At 39.6% G+C, this 24,275-nt stretch overlaps 1 protein-coding gene across 1 annotated transcript in view; it reads right to left on the bottom strand.

Moving 5' to 3' along the window:
• LOC121656612 (protein shisa-7-like) overlaps positions 1-24,275 on the bottom strand; it is a 58,864-nt gene that overhangs the window by 14,361 nt on the left and 20,228 nt on the right. Inside the window, exons 2-6 of the mRNA XM_042011695.1 lie at positions 12,788-15,917; positions 10,967-11,209; positions 9,600-9,716; positions 7,066-7,211; positions 1,883-2,125 (exon numbers count right to left, since the gene is read on the bottom strand). Of these exons, the coding sequence (XP_041867629.1) occupies positions 1,883-2,125; positions 7,066-7,211; positions 9,600-9,716; positions 10,967-11,209; positions 12,788-13,194 (1,156 nt within the window). The 5' untranslated portion in view covers positions 13,195-15,917. The remainder of the gene's footprint in view (positions 1-1,882; positions 2,126-7,065; positions 7,212-9,599; positions 9,717-10,966; positions 11,210-12,787; positions 15,918-24,275) is intronic.

Below are 24,275 nucleotides of genomic sequence, written 5' to 3'. Positions count from 1 at the left end.
GCTATATATCTAAACCTCTATCAAATCATAGTACAATAGGTGAACATTATCTCTGTAAGGGTCAACTTTAAAGTGAAGCAGAACAAAATTAGAGAGGTTTTAGTAGATGGTTCAGTCGAGGTCTCCAGAATGGCCATTCTGGCACAATTTGATCTTTAAAGCTAAGCCAAGATTATGTGAATGTTTTATAAATGAATAAAAGTGTTTCCTTATGGTTAATTTCATATGTAATTTCTGATTTTCTCTGAGTTTAAAATGATAAATAAGCTGTTTTTGCTGATCCAACAATAAAAGAAAAAATAAACTAAATGCCCATCAGGTTATTTTACAGTTTCAAGCTTGGACTTGACAAAAATACTTAAAATCTTTTTCTAGTGAGTAAAACTACAATAAATTTAACAACATTACATTCAGTTTCATCACAGGTTTTGTTCCTTTCACATATGAATCTATCATTTGTTCACAAGATTTTTTTTTTATTTAACGTTGTGTTTATGAACATTTGGACCAGCAGCTGCCACTACAAGTGGGATAAACAACTGTTTAAAACAATCTATAATATATGCACATTTTTAAAGCCACGGTGAAATTTTATTGCATCTAATCTGACTGCAGCCGGTAGATAAAAGAAACTACAAATCTGTTTCCAGAAAAAGTTAAATCTGTATAAAATGCTGTGCTACTATCATTTTGTGGACCGACTTGATGTTTGCTGAGTTTTTTTAAGCACAATGTTCACTTAGCAAACAGAAAAAACAGAAAGAGCTGATTCCAGTTGTCTTTGCATGAAATGTAATGACTTATTTAAACTCCATATTTAATTAAAATCATACAAGAAAACATAACAGCAGAAGCTTTAATATTATTTTATTCTATTTAAAAAGAATTTAATGTTAATATTGAATCTGATGCTAATCAAATTTCTTCAAAGCGTTGAGTCTGAGAAAACAAAAAACACCTGGAAATAACTCACCTGCTCAGTGACATAGTAAGAAAACTTCTAATTGCGTTTAAAGTAGCACTATATGACTTTCTGACCTTAAAATAGTCCATTCTGACTGGTTTTGACGGCACTGTGACATTTATCATGTACATTCCTAGAGCCGTCATTACCCAGCAGCATCCTGAGGATGAGAAGCCGCATGTCACCACTTTTTTTTCCTGGGATGCTGTGTCACTTTTACCACAGCATTCATTTTACGGCACCATGTCAGACGGCAGCAACTGGATATCAACATGGTGGCCATTTTGAGCCAGGGATGAGACAAGAGTTAACATCGGACTGACTTTTATTGGCTGGAGAGAGCTCAGAGTTGAGGTAGGACGCAAGATGGATGCAGAAAGTTTAATAGTGCTATAAAACTCTCACATTTTCCTTTTTTTTAACCTATTTATTAAATTAACTTTGTGTAATTGTTGTAGCTACGCGTTGTTTATTGATTGTATCCTGAGTATGTTGAGCAACAAGCCTCTTTGACCAAGAAAAATTTCTAAATTTCTAAAGTTTTTTTTCTAAAGTGACCTTTGACCTTTATATAATTTCCAATTGAATATAGATTTTAAATTGGCACATTAATACATCACATCTTTTCTGGGAAAAAAAAAAGTTTTTGGTTGCTATTTAAATATTTGTGGACAATTCTTTGAGAAAAGCCAATAAAGCAAACTCTACAACTAATTAATAGTTTCAAGAAAGTAACAAACCAGTACATATAATATTGTAGAGCAAAAACTTCATAAAACTTGTGTCACCTGTAAGCTCTCAGTGGTGTATAATATTCAATTACTCCTTTTTCTCTCCCTCAGGCTCACTTTGCCTCCTTTGTTTCCTCCCCTGCCCTCCCACTCTCTCCCTACATCCTTTCCCCTCCCCAGGGCTCACCCAGCCTCTTCAGGGAGCTGTAGCGGTTGATCTCGGGTTTCATGGCCGTCTCGTAGGACGGTGGTAGCTGGGCCAGGTTGTGGAAGGAGTGGGAAAAAGACGGGTGGCTGCTGTTGTGTCTCATGCTTCCTCCCATCATGCTGCTGCCACTGATGCCGGCCACTCCTGGAACTTTACCGCTACTTGAAATCAAGGTGGGGCCAGAGGAGAGCTGGGGGGTGTTGTTCATACGGGGTCCGCGCTCTGGAAGGAGACAGAAAAAAGATGGTAAAGTGAGAGAAAAAAAGGGAGTAGAGGATTAAAAATAAATAATAAGGAAAAGGGGGGAAAGAAACAAAACAATGTTTTGTGAGAAAATATGGTGGGGAAAATGAGATGCAGATGAAAAAGAAATGTAAGGAGCAGAGGAGAGGACAAGAAGTATCATAATGAGATATCTAAGATATCTAAGACGGAGTAAAACGAGTGAAAGACAAAAGGCAAGAAGAAGTGGAATAAAATGAAAAAAAGAAGTTTAACTGTCAGTGAATACAAGCAGTGTCTCTTAGCTCCATGGCGACCATCTTTAAATACAACTGGTGTCTGTTCATCTTCGGCTCCAACATCAACACGGCAACCACATTTAAATACATAGAAATACACCGACAGCTTCAGGAAGGATCTGTGCACGCACACACATTTATGCAAAGTGCAAAAGCAGCACATCAATCGATACACACATAAAAATGATTTTTCTTATGTAATATCAGCAGGACGGGGGGAGGGCAGGGGTGTCTGTTTTGCAACATGTATACTGGTATCAGTTACATCATAAAGTAGTACATTCATATGTTCCAAACAGCAAACAGACAGCACTCCATATGACCCAACATGTAGGTGAACTCTCCAGTGACCTAACATGTAGGTTCTTTACAAACATGGACAGAAGCCGACATCCAGAGTTACACCTGAACTCACTGAATCAGGAATTTATGAGGAGAAACTTAACTCCTGGGTATTTACAGCTAAAGTTAGAATGCAAAAATAGAGCATCTATTAAAGATTGTATAACTCTGGCTATTTGCTATTGTTTCCCCATCTTTCAAGCAGACACTATCAATGTCGAGTCCATTCAGGGTGGTAATGGTTATGGGCTGCAATCTTGTTAAGATAACTGCAGGACATATACTGCTCATTGACCATTGACAGTTAATGGGCAGTAATGGTCAATGATGTCTCTGTTAAGTGCTACCCAGAGAGCACACACCACATTGACTTCTGTACATTACTTGTTTCACACACATAGAGGGGAAAAAGCAATGCTAGTCCTGGTTTTAATGCAGAAACTGAGCACAGTAAAGGGTACAGAAAGAAAAACTAGAAAACATCAAACTGCAACTTTTAAATACTCGTGATGTCAAGATTAAAGATTTTCTTGATTATTGTCAGAAATAATGATTTTATGATTATCAGGATTATTATGCATTAATTAATGTCCCAACACTATAAATGTGTATGACATGAACACTTCTTGTGGGTTTTGAAGTTTGATTTATTTCTTTTTGATGCTTATATAACTAAATAATACAGCAACACATACTAAAAAGTTCCTTTCCAACTAAATTCAGTTCAGCTTGTTGTCTGTAGTGCCACTTCACAGCAATGTCATCTCAGAGCACTTTACAGACAAATCAGTTCGAGCCAATTCATAATAAATATTAACCTTGTTAAGGAAAGGAAATCCCTCTGCTCTGTAAACAATTAATAAGTACTACGTATTAACTCTGTTTCTCTCGCTCAGAGAAAACAGATGGAAGGCAATAGGACTGCTATCTGGACTACTTGGAGAGTTTTTGTATGTTAAATTCATTACAAAATGTTTTTGGATCTGAAAAGAACATTTTGAAACACACTGGCTAGCTTTTGACTTCCAGCTGCTCTCTAGCAGTTCAGCCGCTTCTTGAAACAAAAATAATATTTTGACAGTGAAAATAACAAAGAAACAAGACCATATACCTGAAATTAAATACAAATTTCTTCTATAGGTAATTGCACACTGAAGACAACAAAATAAATAAAATAATCAACTTTACACCAGGTTGATTGTGTTTGAACAGTGATTAATTAATAATGGCGTCTAATACTGCAATTAATACAAACTGATAACATCCCTACGATGTGGCTGACACAGGATTAGCCTCATCTTTCCATGCCTACAAAGCAGTTGATTTTGTATTTCTTTCTCTTTCTCTCTCTCTCTTTATAAATATATATATATATATATATATAATGTATGTATGTGTGTATATATTGGGATTTGTATGGAAGCTGAGAGCGGCCGCCTTGCATGGTTTTTATTAACACCATTTTCTCGTGATAATGGGATAATTTATCTTGTTATCTCAAGAAGACAAACATTTGTAAGGATGCTGGAGCTGCTCCTGGTCCATCACAGAACCAACACAGAGAGACAAACTTTCAATCAGACCCGCAGTCACTCCCTAGCGAGAATTTAGAGACTTAAAACCTCCACACAGGTTTCCCCTTGAACCTGTGTGGAGGTTGTATTATCTCGTTATCTTGAGATAACAAGAAAATTAACTCGTTATCTTGAGATAACAAATATTGAAAGAATAATAGACGATAATGGACGCTCTCAGCTTCTGTAGTTTTGCAATATCATGTTACAAATAATCAGAAGTTTAAAATTTTACTTTCTAAGCATAAGAAATCTAAAATAACGATGTGAAATGTTTCAATCTAGATTTTTTTTAAAGGGGAGACACTAAAAAAAGGTCTTTTCTAGTAGTAAATAATTACATAATTATTTCATTTTAATATTTAACCTATTTACATATGATCTATAAACACGAGATAATTATACTGCTAATGTTTGCATCCACTTAACCTTTTAGTTTAATTGTATCTGTACTCTAACATGCTTTTATTCGTTGCAGTTGCCTTCTTGTGTAATTCATTTCACGAGGGACACATGTAGGTGTAAAAGCTTAGAATAACTGGCACTGAAACTTCAAAAGTTCAATAGAAATCGTACTGATCTCCATCATCATCATCCCATTTCCATGGCAACCGCATCCAGAATGCTGTCATAGCCCCGTTAAATGCACTACATAAGCCTTGGCAACTAATTATTTTGCATACAGTAGGAGTACTTTTAAAAAAAAAATAATTCATGGATATAACTGCGGCCTGCTTCTTTGGAGATAAGTGACTAGCATTGCTTTTTTGTTTTCTTGGTGCAAAGCCTGGGAAAACAGACTCATGTTTAGTGTCAGCTGTAAGCACATTAGCACATCACTGCTAGACAGAGAGAAGAGGAACAAGCACGTTTGAAGCAGGCTTGTAGTGGTGGTGGGTGAAGAGGGGGCAGGCAGGCTGCAGTAGGCAGGGGCAGGCCAGACGACTTAAAGATCACACTCTTATGAAAGATGTGTCAATTTCAACACAACTGTGCAACAGAAAAAAATATCCACATAAACATATATTGTGATTTAAAATCAGAAATACATGTGTTGAGACTGGCACAGCTGTGTTAAGAGTGCAGCACAGCAGGCCGTCATACTAACATGGAGACAGACAGACAGTGGGGTGGTTAGGGCCGTGAGTCCGGCCGGCAGCTCGCCGCCACCTGTGCTGGACTGTGCTGCTGACCACGAAGCTTACCGATGGTAGCAGAGTGTTTGGGGCTGGAAGCAGACCCCTGCTGGTTAAAAGGGTGGTGCAAGTTCCCAGCTGTAAAGAGAGCAGAGCCAACAAACTGATGGACAACCACTCGAGAGACAACAGGCGCGTGTCGAGTAAGCATTTGTGTCAATATAGAGACGGAGAGAGAGAGAGACAGTGGTTGAGACAGCACAGCAAGAGAAAGGGACAGAAAAGAGAAAAAGACAGTCCCTCCAGGGATTATCTTCTTTGTCTTTTTGTTTTATTTAAATTTCAAATTTTTTCCATTTTTTATTAAATTAAATAGTTAATAAGCTAATTTTATTTTTTCTACAACCAAGGTGAAGTGGCTTCAGGTGTATTTAATTTAGTTATTGACTGTTGTAATCTAGTTTATTCAGTTTTCTTCCTGTTTTTTGTTTTTTTTTAGCAACATTTAGTCAATCAATAAGTCAAATATAAGTCATTCTTAGTTGTCATACATCCAGCTTCTTAAAAGTGGAGATTCCTGCTTTTCTTTAATATTGTTCTCTAAGAAAAAAAACTGGTGACTTATCAATATTACATGCACATTGTTTGCTAAGAGTAAAGATTTAACCCAGTTTAATAATTACAGCCATTTTTAATAGAAGCCATTATGATTGTTTATTAACGCCACGGAGAAATTAAACAGACACAAAATTGACTTTTGATATGAAATGCTTCAACTGTCAACATAAATCCTGGAGAGAATGATAGAAGACAGTGGCTGAGCAACAGAGAAGGAAAAGGAGAAATTGTGTGTTAAATGCGACTGCGTGAGCTGTGTCATTTACCTTCACTCTAACAGGACGTGGGAGAAAAACAGGAAAAACATTTCACAGCTCACTGCATCTTATCTAATGATTGCTGCATGTTTGGATGTGTTATCCATGTGGAGAATGTGTGCATGAAACAAAAAAGTCAACCTTTTATTTTTAAGCATTACAGCAATAAGAACAGTAAGGGTCTGTGTGTCAAGATTCAGATTTAAAAATGAGAAATAGATCACACTTCTTTGTTGTGAGGATCAGAATTATTCATTTCTTCTCTGGGAAGTTTTATTGTTTGGCCTCATCTGTGTTTCTTTTGCATGAACTAACTTGCAAATCAATTTTATTTTTATGCTTTTGAATCTCGAAGACAGCAAGGCTATAAAACTATAAATAAAAATATGATTTATTAATTTTTGTTTAATCTGAGACAAAGTTAGCAGAATTTAGCAGGATGGAAGGAATGTGGTGCTGCAGCATCTGACCACAATTCAGTCACAACTGTTTTCCACCTGAGGTGTGAAGTGTGTTACTGACTCTGAAGTCGAAGTGAGATTTGAAAAAGAAAAGAAAGAGCTGTGATAATTACCATCCATGTCACTGGGGACACAACAAGCTGGCCTGATTCAAATGCTCATTTAACCTGAATATGACAACATTGTTTTATGTTTCCACCTCAGTACGTGTGTGTGAACACGCTCAGTTAAACTGAAATCTCTTGGCACTTACTGCGGTTGTCTTTCTTCTGCAGGATGGGGGTGTAGAGATTTTTGGATGTGCGTCCGTCTGAGGTGGTGGTGGTCAACACAGCGGTGTTGTTCCTCTCTCCCTGCTGCACGGGGCTTGATTGGTGACGCAAAATATCCACCAGTGATCTGACACAGCAGAGGAGCGGGGGAGGGAAGAGTAGAGGTTAAAATAGAAATTCATGTTTTTAAGGCTCACTTTTCTCAAATAATTATGACTAAAATTCATTTCAATCTATTTCCAATGGAATTGAGTTAAAGCCTGCTTAAAAAAAAAAGAGAGATACTAAATGACATATAACAATTAGCATAGCCATGATATCATCAACGTCAACTGGTATTTTGCTTTGTGTAACTCTTCTGTTATCAGATGGCAAAATAAGCCTGGAACTGTCACTGAAAGCCTCCCAGTCAGTTTCCATATCAACCTAAGGTTACTATCTAAATACTTAAACACAGCTGCTCTGAGAAAATCTTTTCTCACAATCACCATCCACACTAAGGACAGAGTCTGTGCTGTCATTCCAGCTACATTTACATGTGAAATGACAACCAGAGGAAGGTTAGAAGCGACAAAATGCTGCTGACTGAGAGCTCCTGAAGCATAAGATCTCACTCTTGGGGATGTTTATCCTAAAGGGCACTAGATTTTCTATTAGTAGATTTGACAATAAATATGTGGAAAATTGAATTGAATAAAAAAAAAAAAAAACACAAAAATCCAGTGACAAAGTGACAACGCTGCTCAGGGCTTGTCACCATCAATGGCCCAGTTTATTTGTTGTGCAACATGCCAGCTTCATACACTGCCCCTCCAGAAAATAAACCTCATATTTTATTGGTGCACCTTTAGCTTTTATTACAGTACACATTCTCTGTGACATTGATTCAAAAAGCTTCTGCAATGTCACAACATTTATGTCCACCATAGTGATGATGGGAGAGTCCAACCACTGTGCAAAGCCTTTCCAAATATTCTCAATCAGGTTCAGGTCTGGACTCTGTGGTGGTCAATTCATGTGTGGAAATGAAGTCTCCTGCTCCCTGAACCACTCTTTCACAATATGAGCCCAATGAATCCTGCACTGTCATCTTGGAATACGGCCGTGTCGCCAGGGAAGATGGAATAACCTGCTTATTCTGTATATTCTTGTAGTCAGTTGACCTCATTCTTTGGACACATGATGTTGCTGAACCTAGACCTGAACCTAGACCTGAACAACTGCAGCAAACACAGATGATAAACTTTCCCCACAGGCTTGAACAGCAGGCATTAAACATGATGGCTGCATCACTTCATCTGCCTCTTTTCTTACCCTCATGCTTCCATCAATCTGGAACAGGGTAAACCTGGACTCATCAGATCACATGACCTTCTATGGCTTCACTAATAAGCCGTTTTCTTAAGGCTACACAGCTGTTCAGTCCCAGTGTGAGTTCCCCTCACATCATGTGTGTGGAAATGTTCTTACTTTCACTATTAAACATAGCTCTGAGTTCTACAGTTTATTTATGATTTGATTTTTACTGAATGTTTGAGTGAATCCTGATCACCATTACTCAAGATTGTTTTCCACCCTCACTTCATGCTGGAAGATGATGGTTCACCACCATCTTTCTAGTTTCTAATACTGTGTTGGACAGTTCTTAACCTAATTTTAGTAATTGCAGCATCTGCTTAAATGTGTTCTTCGCTTGATGAATGCCAATAATGTGACCCTTCTGAAACAGATGACCACCAAATCGGTCTTCCGACACGTTTATTTTAGAAATTAGAAGCAACTCACTGCACAACTTTCCATAACTGTGACATTATTTAAGAGATATTTATGCATTGTTCAATATGACAGAAAAAATAATTACCCTAAAATAAATAAAACCCCAATTAAGAAAACAGTGTGAAGAGATTCTGCCTTGGTACAGGAGCAGCAGCATAACAAGCCAGGAGGAGGAGGCAGCTAATGTGGAGGTCTGGACTGTGAGATTAGATTCCAGCATAAAAACCATCAGAAGTCTGCTGCAGTTTGACAATTGATGGTAAAACTGAGGTCCCAGCAGTGCGAGCATCACGGTGCAGCGTTCAGGTCGAGACAAACCAAAGCACAAATGAAGAAGCAGCGATTAGAGACGAGCTGACTGCTGAAAGCCAAATAAGCTGTTTTCAAGTTTTCAAGTTAAGCAGATGCACATTCTGAGAGGATTTATTCTCAGTTTCTATAATTCTGTGTCATTTGCCTTCAGCGTAGGTTAAAGCCAACAGCCCTCTGATCCATCACTAATAAAATCCAGAAATTAAGGTGGGTGTACCGCTGGAGATCAGATCAGTGCAGCGCCGAGAATGAAGTTGTTTGTAGGTTTTTATACTTTTCTGGCAAATTGGTGCTTTCTGTGTCTCAAACAACAAATGACTGTTTGTGAGGCATTTAGGGAACATCTGTAAGTTCTGGTTATGATCAACAACACTCCATATTCCTGTCCTCTGGAAGCAGTGCAGTGTAGACTTTCCGATGGTCTCACCTGGGCATGTTGATGTCTCTGTTGCGAGGTCGACGTGCCACCTTGCTGAAGGCGATCCTGACACCCACAGCCACCACCAGCGTGAAGGAGATCACCCCTCCAATCACATAAGCTGTACTGTTTTCAGAGAAAAATCAGCTTGAGTCAGTCAGAACAGAAACGAGGAAATAAATCTAAACAGTTTTTAGTTACTTTGACGTTGTCCTTGGAGGTTTTGATTGTTTTGTCATCTGGCTGCTGTAAAGCTTTATGCATTTACTTGTCTACGTGTCAATCTTCCCATCTATCTACCTACCTGCATCTATGCGGCTATTGACTCTTGATTGGTTTTGTTTATTGGATTGGATGATTGGTATCTAAAGAAACAAGATATATTGGAAATTTTTATTTATTTTTTTATTTAACAAACAGAGGCCTTAAGCTTGTTCCATCCTCTGCAAGAACAGAGAACTTTGTTCTTCTTCTCAAGGTGACAAAAACAAGTAAAAAGTTTGTTTTGGACAAGTTATTTCATACCTCACAAGAAGTATTGTCTGACCAGCTGCTCCTTAAAAAGTAATCAAAGAATTGATGAGTCTTTTGAATCAGTGGAAATTACCATTTTCTGCTTCACGCTTTTCCATGTTAACCCCTCCCACTTCGAATTTCTGACCAATCACAGAGTTGTTCTTGGACACGACATGTGAAAAAAAGTTCTGCCACGCGATGTGTCAAGAAAGAGCTGCAAGAATTCCCAAACCGAGGCTGCAGCTTAGAGAACAAGAAAGAACCATACACAGTCACAACAATATGTCACTAGCTTGGTCACACACTACTGTGGGACGGCATCTCATTCTTCAACCAGTATTTGTCTCAGGTCAGCCAGAGTGATTATGTTGGTCACTCTGGAACAAAGCACATCCAAAGGATCCCACAAGTGTTCAATGGGGTGAAGGTCAAGACTGCAGATAGGTCTTTCCATCTTCTCCACTCTCTGATAAGCTAGTCTCTGATAAAACTCGCTCTGTCGGGGCAATCGTTATAATCTCTGAGCATGGAGTTTGGTCCTGTTGTGACTTTGTGGTTCTTTCACATGCCGCTGAGGCATTTATTTATTTTTAAATTAATAAATTGTTAATTTGCCTTTGTTTTATATACAAACTTCAATCATCCAATCAAATAAATCACACGCACAACAAAAAACAAGAGTCAACAGCAGACAAGGCTGTTTGACGTTGGCAGAGAAGTTTTTCTTGGGTGTAATCCACATTCTTTGTTGCTCATCCCACATATGCATCTTCTTTACATGTGTGTCACCATTTAAAAGGGAACATCAGAAGAAGATATTTAACTATCCTCAGATGTTTGAAATAAAAGCCAGCTCAGACCTGCTGCTCTGCTGCTGAAGCGTCTCAAAATCAGGATCGGGTTTATTGCCCGCAGGCACAGTGACGGGGACCTGTGGATCGGCCCAGACTGGGGAAATGTAGTTGTTGCAGGATTCCTGATCCAGCCGGTCTCTTTGGTGCTCGCAGCAGAACCGGTAGTGGCAGGTACCGCAGCAGTAGATGTAACTACCCTGGGAGCAGTTGAACGTGCTGTCAAAGTGTCCCATCACATCAAAGTAACCCCTGTGGAGCAAAGATGATAGATTCAAGAAAAACGTGTCAACAGAACCGAGCTTTTGATGTTCCGGCCTTTAAGAGCATCACTCTGCTTGGCGTCAAAGAAACACAAAGATACAGTTTCAAGTCACAAATGCATTTTTCTTATTTTTTTCTCCTACTTGGCTTCACCCACCAAACAAACAACACATCAGAGGACAACGTAGTCTCAACCCCTAAAACTAATAAGCATTTGCTTCAGCCAATACCTTTGATTAGCTTTATCAAATTTTTTCCTTGTTTTTGTGGTTTTATTGAAAAATTTTTGAATGAATATGTAACACAACTGCATCCATGCTCTCTCTCCATCTGGATCCTTATCATTCGAGATCCACAGTGGAAAAAAATTGTGGAAAAAAATTCCCCTTCTGCATCTCAGAGAGAGCAGCATTTCTCAATGCAGTTATATGTGCAGCTAAACTCCAGGTATAAGTGACGGCTCACTTCACTGTTTATCTGTTAGTGCTTTAAGACACCTTTCTGGTGCAAAGAGAGGGCTGAGTCCGCTGCTAACTACAGAAGCCCAAGGAGAGCATTTGCGGTACATATAAAAGAGTTAAAAAAAGTCCAGATTTTCATAAAAATAAACAGTCATACAAGAACTTGAATGATATGCAGATGAGAAAAGGCTTGGGGACACAGAGTACTGTGTGTAATAAATTTGGTTGGCCTTTACAATGTTATGTTTATATGTTATTCATTTTACATCATTTATGTAATCTTACAACTGCGGTTGTCCTCGAATAAATGATGTCTGTATACTGACTGTACTTAAAATGGTTAAGGTTTGACATGCATTTTTACATAAAACATACATACAACAAAAACAAGCAGATAAAAAATAGTGATAAATGGCTTGGAGTTTTAAGGGTTAATGAAATGACGAGGGCCAAATTAAAAAGAAACAAGACTACAGTGATACTTTGGAACTTTTGTAAATCCTTAGTCTGTTTTTTTATGTTTTTTTGTTGCTCTGTTCTGCTTCTGACTGCCTGGATGTAACTGCTGTTAATAGTTGCACAGCGAGGGTTGCCAACAGACAACTGATTTAGAGCTGATTACATGTTTCCTAGCAACAGCAAGATGCCTCTCAGTGCAAAATATAAGCCTTGGTGAGATCAAGATGAGAGCTGCAGGAGAATCATGATGTGACTCGCATTCATGGCATCCAGTGAAATCAATACATCAAATGCACAGAAATGAATCCAAATGCAATAAAAAAACGCTGCAACCACTCAGCTGTCACTCAAAATTGCAAATATGCAGCATTTTGGACTTTTGTTTTTTTTAATAATCTCTTTTTTATGTTTTATTTTCCCCCATCAGTCTATTTTAAATGTTAAACATGTATGCTGAAGCAGGTACAGTTCCACAGCTTCATATCTCCTGGATTTAACACAATATTAGAGATAAATTTAAAATGATTCTCATTAATAGACATGTTGCAATATGTTGCAGGACCTTCACTGTGACTCTAGACACAGAAAAAATAATTAGTGATGATTTCAGAGAAGAACATAGCCAAGAATATGCACATAAGTGTACCTGCAAACATCCACATCCACCAGCTGTCTGGGAGGTGGAGCCACCTGGGCCGCACCGAGCGGAGGCTTCAGAGCGTCTGCCGTCATGTTCCTTGGCAACATGGTCTGAGGAAGAGGCTTTGGAGGAAGTTCAGCCATCACAGGATGATCATCCCCGTCCTCCATCTCAGCTACTTTGGGTGCCGTTTTGGGTCCGCTGGGCGGCGGTGGCTTGTAGCCGGTCAGGAGGAACAGGGTGGTGCTCGCTTTACCAGCCGCTGCAGAGTTACGGCCACCGGTAAGGGTCCTGACATCGCCCTCAACAGCCTGCCGCTCCGTGGTGATGGTTACAGTGGAAACAGTGAGGCCAGAGAAAAGCAGGAGGATGAGGGACGAGGAAAAAATCCTTTTTAAAAGGGCAGGTTTCATTGTTCTGTGGCAAAGTTCTCAAGCCGCCGTTACAAAAAACAAAGTCAGAAGCAGTTCCCTGTCTGCTGTCAGCGTCCTCCACCAAGATGGTGGCTTCTTGACTTATAAAGACCTTCGATAAGAAAAGTTTTTAACTTCAGTCTTATGAATTGATCCCTTCTTGGTTCAGGTTGGAGGGTTTCCCCCAGAGTTCAGCAGCTGTTTCATAAATGTTTGGCATTTCACTCCTTCATCTGAATGTAAACATTTTTCTGTGCACAAATCCCTCCGTAAGCAGCTTGTGTAAACATTGAGGTCTTTCAAAGATTTTAGGCCCTATATGAGCTGCCTGAACAACAGCTATCCATCTGTAATACGTTTAAATGAAATTTCCAACCACTTGCGTACACAGAACAATGTGGGTTTGCTGTATGACACCTGGTACGGATAAATATTTTGGTCTGTGGTGTTTTACTGTCCCTTAGCCAAAATTCAGAATCTTGACAACTGGCAGTTAATATCTTTTTTCACATTTTCCGTAAACAAAAGTAGTTTGAGAAAACCGTAAACAATTAAATATACTGACCAACAGGAAAAAAACTGAACACCGTTCTGGCAGATGTGTTTGGCACAAAAGTTACAATTCACATAAACTGCAATGGAAACTGGTCTGTAAACATTTAGCGTTACATGTAAACTTTACATATCCTGTTTAATGAGCTTATAACAGATGCTGGATGAATTCTTGGAGTTTGGCACTTCTGTTATCCTGTGTGGGTTTTCGATGTGTAAAAAAAAAGAATCGTACATGGAAACTAAATGTTTTTCAGTCAAATATTTGTCACACTCTGTCTGTAAACAGTGCTGGTAGCTTTAAAGATCATAGCTTTGTTTGGCAAACAAGCTGACTGGAAGTTTTTTTACATTTGTAACGAGCTTTAACTTTAATTTGCATTTCTTTAACATCCTTATAATTAGTCTAATAAACAAGCTCACTTCTAGATAATCAGGAAGAGGACTAGTAAAGGTCAAAATGCTTCGCTTTTTGGTTTAAGTAATAGTCAGAAAAATCGGATGATTCTTAAGCAACATCAGCTCTTCTAGAAAATAAGTTTGTCCAGCAGCTTCTAAAGGACAGAGATTTGTTCATTAATTGAATGTAAAGGCATTCGTCATCAATAGCAAGGAGCTTGCGACCAATTACTGAAAGAAAAGATGTGGATCTATGTGCGCTCGGTACCCTTGTGCGAGTGTCTCTGCTCCGAGTTTAGCTTGGCCCAACAGAAAAGAACGAAGGAGGGCTTGGGCCCGGTTCTAGCAGGGCAGCGAGGTTCTGCCCACAGAACAGACATGAAAATGTCTGGATTCATCCGTCAAGACAGAGGAACACAGGACGAATCTGTTAACTCCACACGGCCTCTATCAACTGCCAAACTTGACGCAGCAGGCGGTCCGGTCACAGATTCAGTAGAGGGATCTAGAAAGATGCAGGTAGAAAAGTTTCCTCTAAATGTATGAAATGTAGGGTTTTATGTCACTAGCTGTTACCTCATTGATTCCCTGAAAGTGGACGTGCACTGCTGTGACTGAAGATCACTTTGTTGAAGAAATCTAAGACATTGTGATAAATCTGGAACATGTAAAAGGTGTCTGTATGGCTGGTGTTCAGTATGGCTTTAGGCTATGTTGTTTTTTTTGTTTTGTCTTTTTTACAAATTTGGTCTCCTTTCAAAAATGCGAGTACAGTGAAAGGTTTTAAATTGCATGTTTTTAGTTGAGTAAGAGGAAGAATGTAAAAAAGGTTGAGGAGGTCACTGGGAGCAGATAAAGGGGGCTTTCACGTTGTTCAGCGTGGCGTAAACAAGAGCCACATATGGAAGAGACAAGACAACGATGACTGAGAGACCTCGCTAATAAGAAGCAACTGGAAGAAGGAGATAGGCAAAGTGTCAACAGTGTTTTCACAGCGCGGATTGAGAGGACGGTATATCTTTAAGCCTTTGAGATAGCAGCAGAAGCAGAAGAGTGGCGGTGGCAGCAGCAGTGCCTCTGTTTATCAGGTTAGACGTGGTTCGTGTTGCCTGTCAATCAAACGCCGTCCTGCTGAAGCGTTAAAATGTTTAGATGGCGTGTGTTAAGCTATCACTGCCTAACACATGCTTCCTCTCTTATCCATAACTACAAGCAAACATCAGCGGTTTATAAAGCACTTTGAACCAATAATGCACTGACCATGGTCTCAGTTTTAGCATCAGGAGCAGCAAACACTGAACAAAGATTACACATAGAAAATTTTAAGGTAATTAAGATTAAATGTAAGTTTAATGCAGCCTTGGATGTTGTATATTTGTGAGTCGAAGGAGGAAAAAAGTAGCTTGTTAGTTACTAAATTAGGTGCTGAAAGATAGTTAGATAAACTGTCTATGTGATGGTTTGGAGATAAGAAGTTCCATATAAGATTTTTTGCTTCTTTAAAACACAGTTTCACATATAGTTTTGGTCTCGCTTGGAACAAAGAAAAAAAAATCCACAGACGATAAAGGTGGAGAAATTTTGACCCCAGCCTTGGAAAAAAATGATAGTGGAAAAGCTAGTAGGAAAAGTTGGTGAGGAATCACAGCTTTGAAAGCAGGATAGCCGGTTAAGATTCTCCCAGAAAACTCCTCTTGGTATGAAGATGGTCTCGATCAGGACCGTCACTCTTCTTTCACTGGTTTACATCCACTTGTTCATCAGCTTGTACACTGCAAGAGAAGAAAACACACATTTTGTTAAAACAATGTTTTAATAAGGATGTCACACTACCAGCAGGCTGTCACAAAGACACTAAAAAGGCAGAATTTTTCCCCATTTCTTTTGTTACACCTTTCAAAAAATGCCAAACATTACCCAGTTTGACACATATAAACAGCATTCTGCAGCAATAATATAATTCTGAATTAAATATTAAATTTAAACATGGGATATATCAGCCTGGTGTTAAAAGCAGAAGGCCTAAATAACTCTACAGTAGATGAACAGAATCAGGAGCGATGTCCTAAAGCATAGGTCACCAACTGGCGGACCGCGGTCCGAGTCCGGACCCCGACGCCGTCCCATACGGACCCGGACCAACAGCCAAAACAGAAGGTTATGATTTAAAACCTGACAGGGCGCTTCTATTTTAACTGGCGTAACGTTTGTAGTCTTTACGGTAGTGGTTTTAACGAATGAGGAAACGCACAGACCAATTGCATGCGAGTTAAGCCATCCCACGTGATACTACTCAGCCAATCAAGTTTGTGCATTCCAGGCGGTAAACATTGCGACTCTACAGTGCAGATAGATGAGAGAGTTAGAGGCAAGTAACACATGAGAAGACGGTAGAAAGACAAAGAAAGATAGCGACCGGAGAAAGTTGAAACAGGAGTGAGACGGAGAAAAGGAGAGATACAGGCGACAGCGCCGGAGAAAGTTGAAACAGGAGTGAGACGGAGAAAGGGTGAGAAAAATAAGGATCAAATGGCGCTCTCCAAAAAAAGAAAAGTGGACAGCGAAAATAGAGCATTTAATCCGGAATGGACGGACTCATTTCTGTTCGTACTTCCCACTGGGAGCACTAAACCAGTGTGTCTCATATGTTCCGAAACCGTGGCACTTATTAAAAGTGCCAATGTGAAACGCCATTATGAAACAAAACATAAAGGTTTTGAACAAACATACCCACTTAAATCTGAAGTGAGATCACAGAAAATAAGTGGTCTCAGAGCCCAATATGACCAGTCCACCAGGATCCTGAGCCACACGTTCACTGCCCAACAACGTGCTCATGAGTGTTCCCTCAGAGTTGCTTGGATTTTGGGTCAACACAAAAAGCCATTTACTGATGGAGGGGTTGTCAAAGAATGCATGAGTGCAGTAGCTGAAACGCTACTTGAGGGAAAACAAAAACAAGAGCTTTGTGATAAAATAAAGCAAATACCCATGTCAGCATCATCTGCCACAAAGAAAACTGAAATATTAACTCAGGATGTGCTAACCCAGCTAGATGAAGCCATGCATAAGGCACCATGTGTAGGCTTAGCTGTGGATGAGTCCACTGATGTGTGTGACAATGCTCAGCTGTTAGTGTACGTCAGGTTTTTCAACACAGACCAGAAAGCGTTCTGTGAAGACCTGTTAGGTGTCACTCCCCTTCAGACAAGTACAAGAGGAGAAGACATCTACCTGGCCATTAAGGAGATGTTAACAAAGAGAGGAATAGAGCCAAAACAAGTGGTTTCAATAACCACAGATGGAGCCCCTGCTATGATAGGGAGAGAGAAAGGAGCTGTAGCAAGACTGAAAGAGGACAATCCTGAGCTCATAGCTTACCATTGCATCATTCATCAAGCTGTCCTCTGCGCCTCCCTGTCAGATGAGCATGCTGAAGTGATGAATACAATGATGAAAATGATCAATTTTCTCAGGGCATCTTCTTCCTACCAGCATCGCATGCTTAAGGAATTCCTCAGAGAAGTTTATGCCAATGCTGATGATCTTTTGCTGCACAACAATGTGAGATGGCTCAGCAAAGGCAGGGTGTTAGAGCGCTTTTGGTCCATCAGGAGGGAAGTAGCAGCTTTCTTGGCAGAGCTAAGAAGTCAGAAGGCAACACAGTTTTCTCTCTTTTTAGAAAATGAAAAACAGATGGATAATGTGGCCTTTTTGGTTGATATCACTTCACATCTGAATGAACTGAATTTGAGGCTACAGGGCAAGGACAATTCAATTTGTGAACTGATGACAGCTGTCCGCTCCTTTCAGAGGAAACTTCAGGTGTTCAAGGAAGACCTGCTGGAAGACTGTGCACACTTCCCAGCAGTGCAGGAACAGGTTCAGGGACAGAGAGATGTGTCTTCTTTTGTTGGCTTTATTGATAAGCTGATTGTAAACTTCAGCAACCGTTTTGACAGCTTCAGCTTTGGACAGCAGCTCACCATGTTCATTCAGAACCCATTTCTCATCACAGATGTCAGGGGGTTCTCAAAGGAAGTCACACAGCACTTTAAATGGGTAAATGCTGTGCCTCTCCAGATGCAATTGGTTGATCTCCAAGCAGATGTGGCCCTGAAAGAGCAGTTTGTAAGAACTGACCCTTCCACTTTCTGGCTCCAAATGGTCTCTGAGACAGCTTTCCCAGGTCTGAGGAAAGTAGCCCTGTACATTTTGACCATGTTTGGCTCCACATACAACTGCGAGGCAGCTTTCTCCACGATGAACATAATCAAAACTAAATATCGTTCCAGGCTCACCAATGAGCACCTCCACATGTGTATCAGAATGGCCCTGACTCCATTCAAGCCCAGATTTAAAATCCTGGCAGGACAAGCTAGAGCTCAATTCTCTCACTGAGCAAAAAAGTGGGGGAGTGGGATATAAGAGGGGAAGAAAGTGATACTGTTCAGTTGTTAAGATGTGTTGAGATTTATTATCTGTAAAATTGGTTGAGACTGTTGAGTCAAGATGTGAAACAGAAAAAGGGAAATTCAAGCTTTTGCTCCCTTTATTTTATTTTTCTGAAGTTAAGCACTTTATTTGAACAAGCACAATTTTCACATTTTATTTATTTTCTCTTATTTTGAAATGCAGCCCTACTATTATTTACTTAATGAGAGAAAATTATACATATATGCAGTCATACATATATGTTCAGTTCTATGTTACGTGACAATAAATATTGTCAAAAAGTTTTTGAATTGTACTGAATTCATTTGATTTGACAGTCAGGTATTGATTACATGCAGATGTTGATACAACTACTAGGCTACTTAAATATATATCACACTAAATAGTTAGACATTATGATCTTCCGGACCTTTGCTTCAAGAAATTTTCTCCAACTGGACCTCATTAAATTTTAGTTGAATACCCCTGTCCTAAAGAAAAAGAAAGGAACAGAGGAAAGACCTGACACCAGACCTAAAAGATCCATCTGGACCTTTATTTGGTCTCTGTGGAAGGGTGGGTGTCAAGAAACCATTCTTAAGAGAGAAAACAAGGAGAAAAGGCTGAGGCTAAATGACACACGAAGTGGACCAAAAATCTGTGGCAGCAGCTCTAAGAAGAGATGAAGCCTCTCCAGAGCCCGGACCTAAACATTGTTGAAGCAGTGTGGGGTCATCTCAACCTGGAGAACTTTTCCTGAAGACTATTTAAAGAAATCATAAGGAAGCTTGTCTAAAGAGGGTTTAAGCTATGTTAAAGAATAAAAAGTACTTAAATCAAATATTCACTGTATTTCCACTTATGTTTGCTCCTTTCGATATACTGATGCACCTATTTCCTGTTGTCCAGGTAATGTTCTATATAAAGAAATGCCAGGGAATAAATAATGCTTAATATTCAAAACTTCTGCTTGGTATTTTCTTTTCATATTTCTCTTTAGATCAATGAATATTAACACATGATATTTGCAAATATGACAATAAAATTATTTTTTTAGTTAAAAGCCTTTGAGCTCTTAGAGCTGGTGGCCCTAAGGGGTCATTAAAGCGTGTGTGTGGTTGTTAAGATTAAGGCCATGTTCACACAGATGAGTTTAGGTGTATCCACCTAACTTTTTTTTTTGTAATTTATACATTAAATTCACATGGAACTGGTGTTCTGGGAGTCTGAAAGCAATAATATTTGAAACTAGGTCCCAAAATGAGTAAATGGGGGTCATCAAAATCTGCTATAAAGCAATATTTTAAAACATATTTGAATGCACAATGTGAGACCAACTAAATAGCTTTTTCATTTTTGCCTAATCAATGTCTGTCCATGTACTGTGTGGTTTACTGAGGTTAGTAAGTTAATGGAGCTGAAGAAGTGGAGTAGTCCATCTTTATTCTGGTAACCTTGATTTTTCCTGCACCATTTCATTAATAAAATATGTCTAAGAATTGCCACAGTGCAGACTATTGATCCTATATGTTGATTGTTACCTTAGCTTCAGATTTATTGAAGCACAGGACTACGGCTGCATGATATTAGGACAACATGCAGGACAACTTCTTTTTCCACCTCATAAGAGCTAAACATGAAGCTGCATCAGATCCTAATGGTCTTTGGATGGCCATATTTCAGAACTTATACTGAATTCTTCCACGTCTGACCAGAAATCATTACTCCCACCCAAGCCATCTATCATTATACACACCTGTATGTTTTGGTTGTGTGTATCCATAATGCTCTTTGTGTTGTAGTCAGTCTCATGTATTTGATTCACTTAAAGCAAACCGAGACGTACATTTGTTGGTGGACCAGAGTTTGCTTCTTTAATCAGCATCAGGGTTTGTTTGCACGTTCACACCTCCCCAAACAAACTAGGATTTGAAACAGAGGAGCTGGTGTTTATTGTCTATTTGATTCACCTATGGTCATGAGCTGTGGGTAATGACCGAAAGAACGAGATCTCGAATACAAGCGGCCGAAATGAGTTTCCTCCGCAGGGTGGCCGGGCTCTCCCTTAGAGATAGGGTGAGAAGCTCGGTGATCCGGGAGGGGCTCAGAGTAGAGCCGCTTCTCCTCCACATCAAGAGGAGCCAGATGAGGTGGCTCGGGCATCTGGTTAGGATGCCTCCTGGACGCCTCCCTGGTGAGGTGTTCCGGGCACGTCCCACCGGAAGGAGGCCCCGGGGCAGACCCAGGACACACTGGACAGACTACATCTCTCGGCTGGCCTGGGAACGCCTCGGGATCCCTTCGGATGAGCTGGTGAATGTGGCCGGGGAGAGGGAAGTCTGGGTTTCCCTGCTTAGGCAGCTGCCCCCGCGACCCGACTCCGGATAAGCGGAAGAAAATGGATGGATGGATGGATGGATTGATTCACCAGTAACACACAGAGCATGTCATGGCTTTTTAATATTTGCATGAAGAGGTAATGAAGGAATTCAGGTTGGAAACCACTGTTGCTATTGTACAGGAATTGGCTGCAATAAATCAAATACTCCCTCTAATATATAAGAATGCAGTCGTATTCATCAAACAGACAGCAAAAAACAAATATTCAGAAATATTTGGCTTCAATATCTTACAGAAACTTTGTAATATAACACCACTGCACTGTCCACAGCTTATTTATCTCACTGCTGCAGCTGATCTGTGACATTTTGTACCAAGGAGAACATTTTCTTGTTGAGGCTGACTTTCTTAACAGAAAACAGCAATAATCTTCATGCAACTTTGGCCTTGTTGCTTCCTGTTTAATCAAATCCACAACCAACACACAAAAATTTAATTTAGAGAGAAATATTCCTGCTGGAAGATTTCTATTAGAACACTGTGATATATTGGATCAGCTTTCCATAATATTCTTGCTCTGAGCAACTTTAAATGCAGCTTCATGAAACAGAAATTCTGCTCAGCTGAGGAGGCTATAGCACATATATTACTTCCACAACACACACACACACAGCGTTATACATAAAACAGCAGCTGACAGAGGAGATGGGAGCAGCCGTGATCTGACTTTGATAAAGAGAGAGCAGGGGACATGACAGATGCCATATGGACTCATCTGACAGAGGGACAGAGCAAACAGAGGTCACATGTGTGTGTATGTATGTGTATGTTCTGTTTACAGAATGAGGCCTGTGGCGCTGGGAGCGGGAGGGGCTCAAGCATAACACTGCTAGCATGAAACCCTCATTTTCTTACTGTAAATGAACACCTACAGTATACTGTAGATCTCAACAAAACTGCATTAAACCAGTCACTTCTAACTGAGTCAAACACTGGTCTTGGTGGAAGAAAGGGATCCTTTTGGAAATGCATTTTTATGCATATGAAATAATGAGGCAGCATTATCAAATAAATAAACCAAAGACGTGCTGGTTATGACATTTCCAAAACAGAAAGAGGGATTTTGTGTATGGTCATGTCCCTGATGTCTGTAAACTGCTGACTGTATGCTGCCAAATATTGACTGTAACTGAGAAGACATCCCCCGTTTAACATCACCACATGGCCACCAGTCAACTGCATGTTTTTTTCTATTTTAATAGAGTGCAAATGTCTCTCAATGAGTCTCACTTCTTATTCATAAGAACTAAACAAAACAAAATTCTTATTTTGAGGGAAATGGGCTCCCAGTTTTGACTTAAAAGAAAAATTGTGTATAAAAGTCACTCATGTTAGATTCTGTTTCAGGGCGTCAATGATCATCAACGGTGCAAATCTTATACAGCTTATGTCTCCTTTGATGATATATACAGATATAGCTCTTGCTTCTTGTTCAAGATCCTTGAATCCTATAGTTTGTTCCTAAGGCAAACAAATTTAGATCACCAGCAGGACAAGTCTCATTTCCCAGAGCATTAAAACCTACAGCTGACAGAAGTCAGAGCGAAAATATGCCACAAGGCAGCAGAAAGAAAGGAAGTTAGAGAATAAATTATTAATGACAAAATGCAAGTTGAGGAGAAAAATCAGAGAACAGGATGTTCCAGGGTTAGGGTTGGAGCTGATGGGAACTGTTTCTTGAATCACAATAACCTAAATAACCCAGTCCTCTCTGCTGGAAAGTTCTGGGCGCTCTGCTGCCCTGACAGATTGGCTTCACATCAGTGTGTCTCGACCCTCCGGGGGCTTTTCCGACCCGCTTCCTCAGATGTCGTAATTAAGAAACCCCCGCTGACAAATAGCTGAACTTCCACCGGCTTTCTAGGCAGTAACTGTATTAATTCAATAAATATTGTGAATATATAAACAGAAGTAAAATAAAATGTGCAAATGTCACGGATTAACACAATGAGGTTAACACTGTGCTGCTCTACAGGAAGTCAAAGTAATGAGTTTTTCATTTTATTGTGACTGCGTTAAAGGATTTGCTGCATATTAGTCTGCTTCCTCTGCCGGCATATTTATATCTATACATTCATATGATAGACAGAAAGAGTACTTTCCAAAGCCTGAGGGGGGAACCAAGTTATTTAAGCACAACCACCTGATATGAGAAAATTAAGACCTGTATGTCTTGTAGTTACTACAGCGATATATCTATCCACCATGTCCTGCCTTTCTACATATGCATGAACGGTTTCTGGTTTACATGTGCCTGCATGCAAATCTGTCTGTCTGCACAAACCCCTGCTGGTCTCACTCCGTCTTCCTGCTTATCTTGGCCATTTGTCTTGCTGTGTGTGTGACACACATGTATGGATTTGTCTTTGCAAACCTACCTGCTGTGCTGCCTCCCTGCCAACATTATGCATCAGAACAGGGGTGAACCTGTAAAGAAGTGCTTTTCATCTTTAAGTATGCATTCCTTGCAGTAATTATTCAGAAGTCTTTAGTCCCATCTGGATAAACTTAGCTTTATCTGTTAAATTAATGAGCAGTTTGGGTTAACAACAATTTCTCAAGAAGATTCAGTAACTCTGTGGGGTACATTGTGATGGATAGCTTACCTTTCAGTAGGAATGCACCGATATCAGTTTTTTTTTTCCAAATCAAGTACAAGTACTTGCATTTGGGCACTTGCTGTGCCGAGTACCGATATGAGTAAATCCCATTAGAGTTCACTGGTGAGGAATGTGGACCACAAGGCCAGATATAAAGACTGGGTGGTTAATTGTGTGATACGTATATTAAATGGGTCATCCGGCAGCTATGCTCTAAATGTAAGGCTTAAAAACGGTCAGAATCTCATTAAATAAGGTGAATAAAGTGATTTTTGTGGAACATGTCACAGCTGTGACAAGGCACCTATATGCCCAAAATCAACTTTCTCCCTCTAAGATGATGCCAAATTCAGATTTTTAATATGACACGAGTAAAAACTGTTTATTCTAAAGATTAATCTCTGTGTTACTTTTGACAGTCCTAGTTTTTTCACAGTGGCATCAGGTTCTGTTTTATGAAAACCAAGCATGGAGTACACACACTTGGTATCGGGCCAATACTCAATACTGGTATGGGTGCATCCCTACCCTTTAAGTAATCGGAAGGAGGTTTTCCGGGCACTAATTTCCTATCCAAGATGTTCACAATCCAACCACAAAATGTAGTGTTTATTTAAAGATATGTGAAAAATCCACAATAACTGATCCATGATAACACCAGGTCTAAGAGAGAGTCTAAGAGTCCATTTTGACCCA

This window comes from Melanotaenia boesemani, chromosome 17 (assembly GCF_017639745.1).
Source record: "Melanotaenia boesemani isolate fMelBoe1 chromosome 17, fMelBoe1.pri, whole genome shotgun sequence".
Taxonomy (NCBI): domain Eukaryota; kingdom Metazoa; phylum Chordata; class Actinopteri; order Atheriniformes; family Melanotaeniidae; genus Melanotaenia; species Melanotaenia boesemani.
This window is presented reverse-complemented; position numbering and strand designations above follow the sequence as displayed.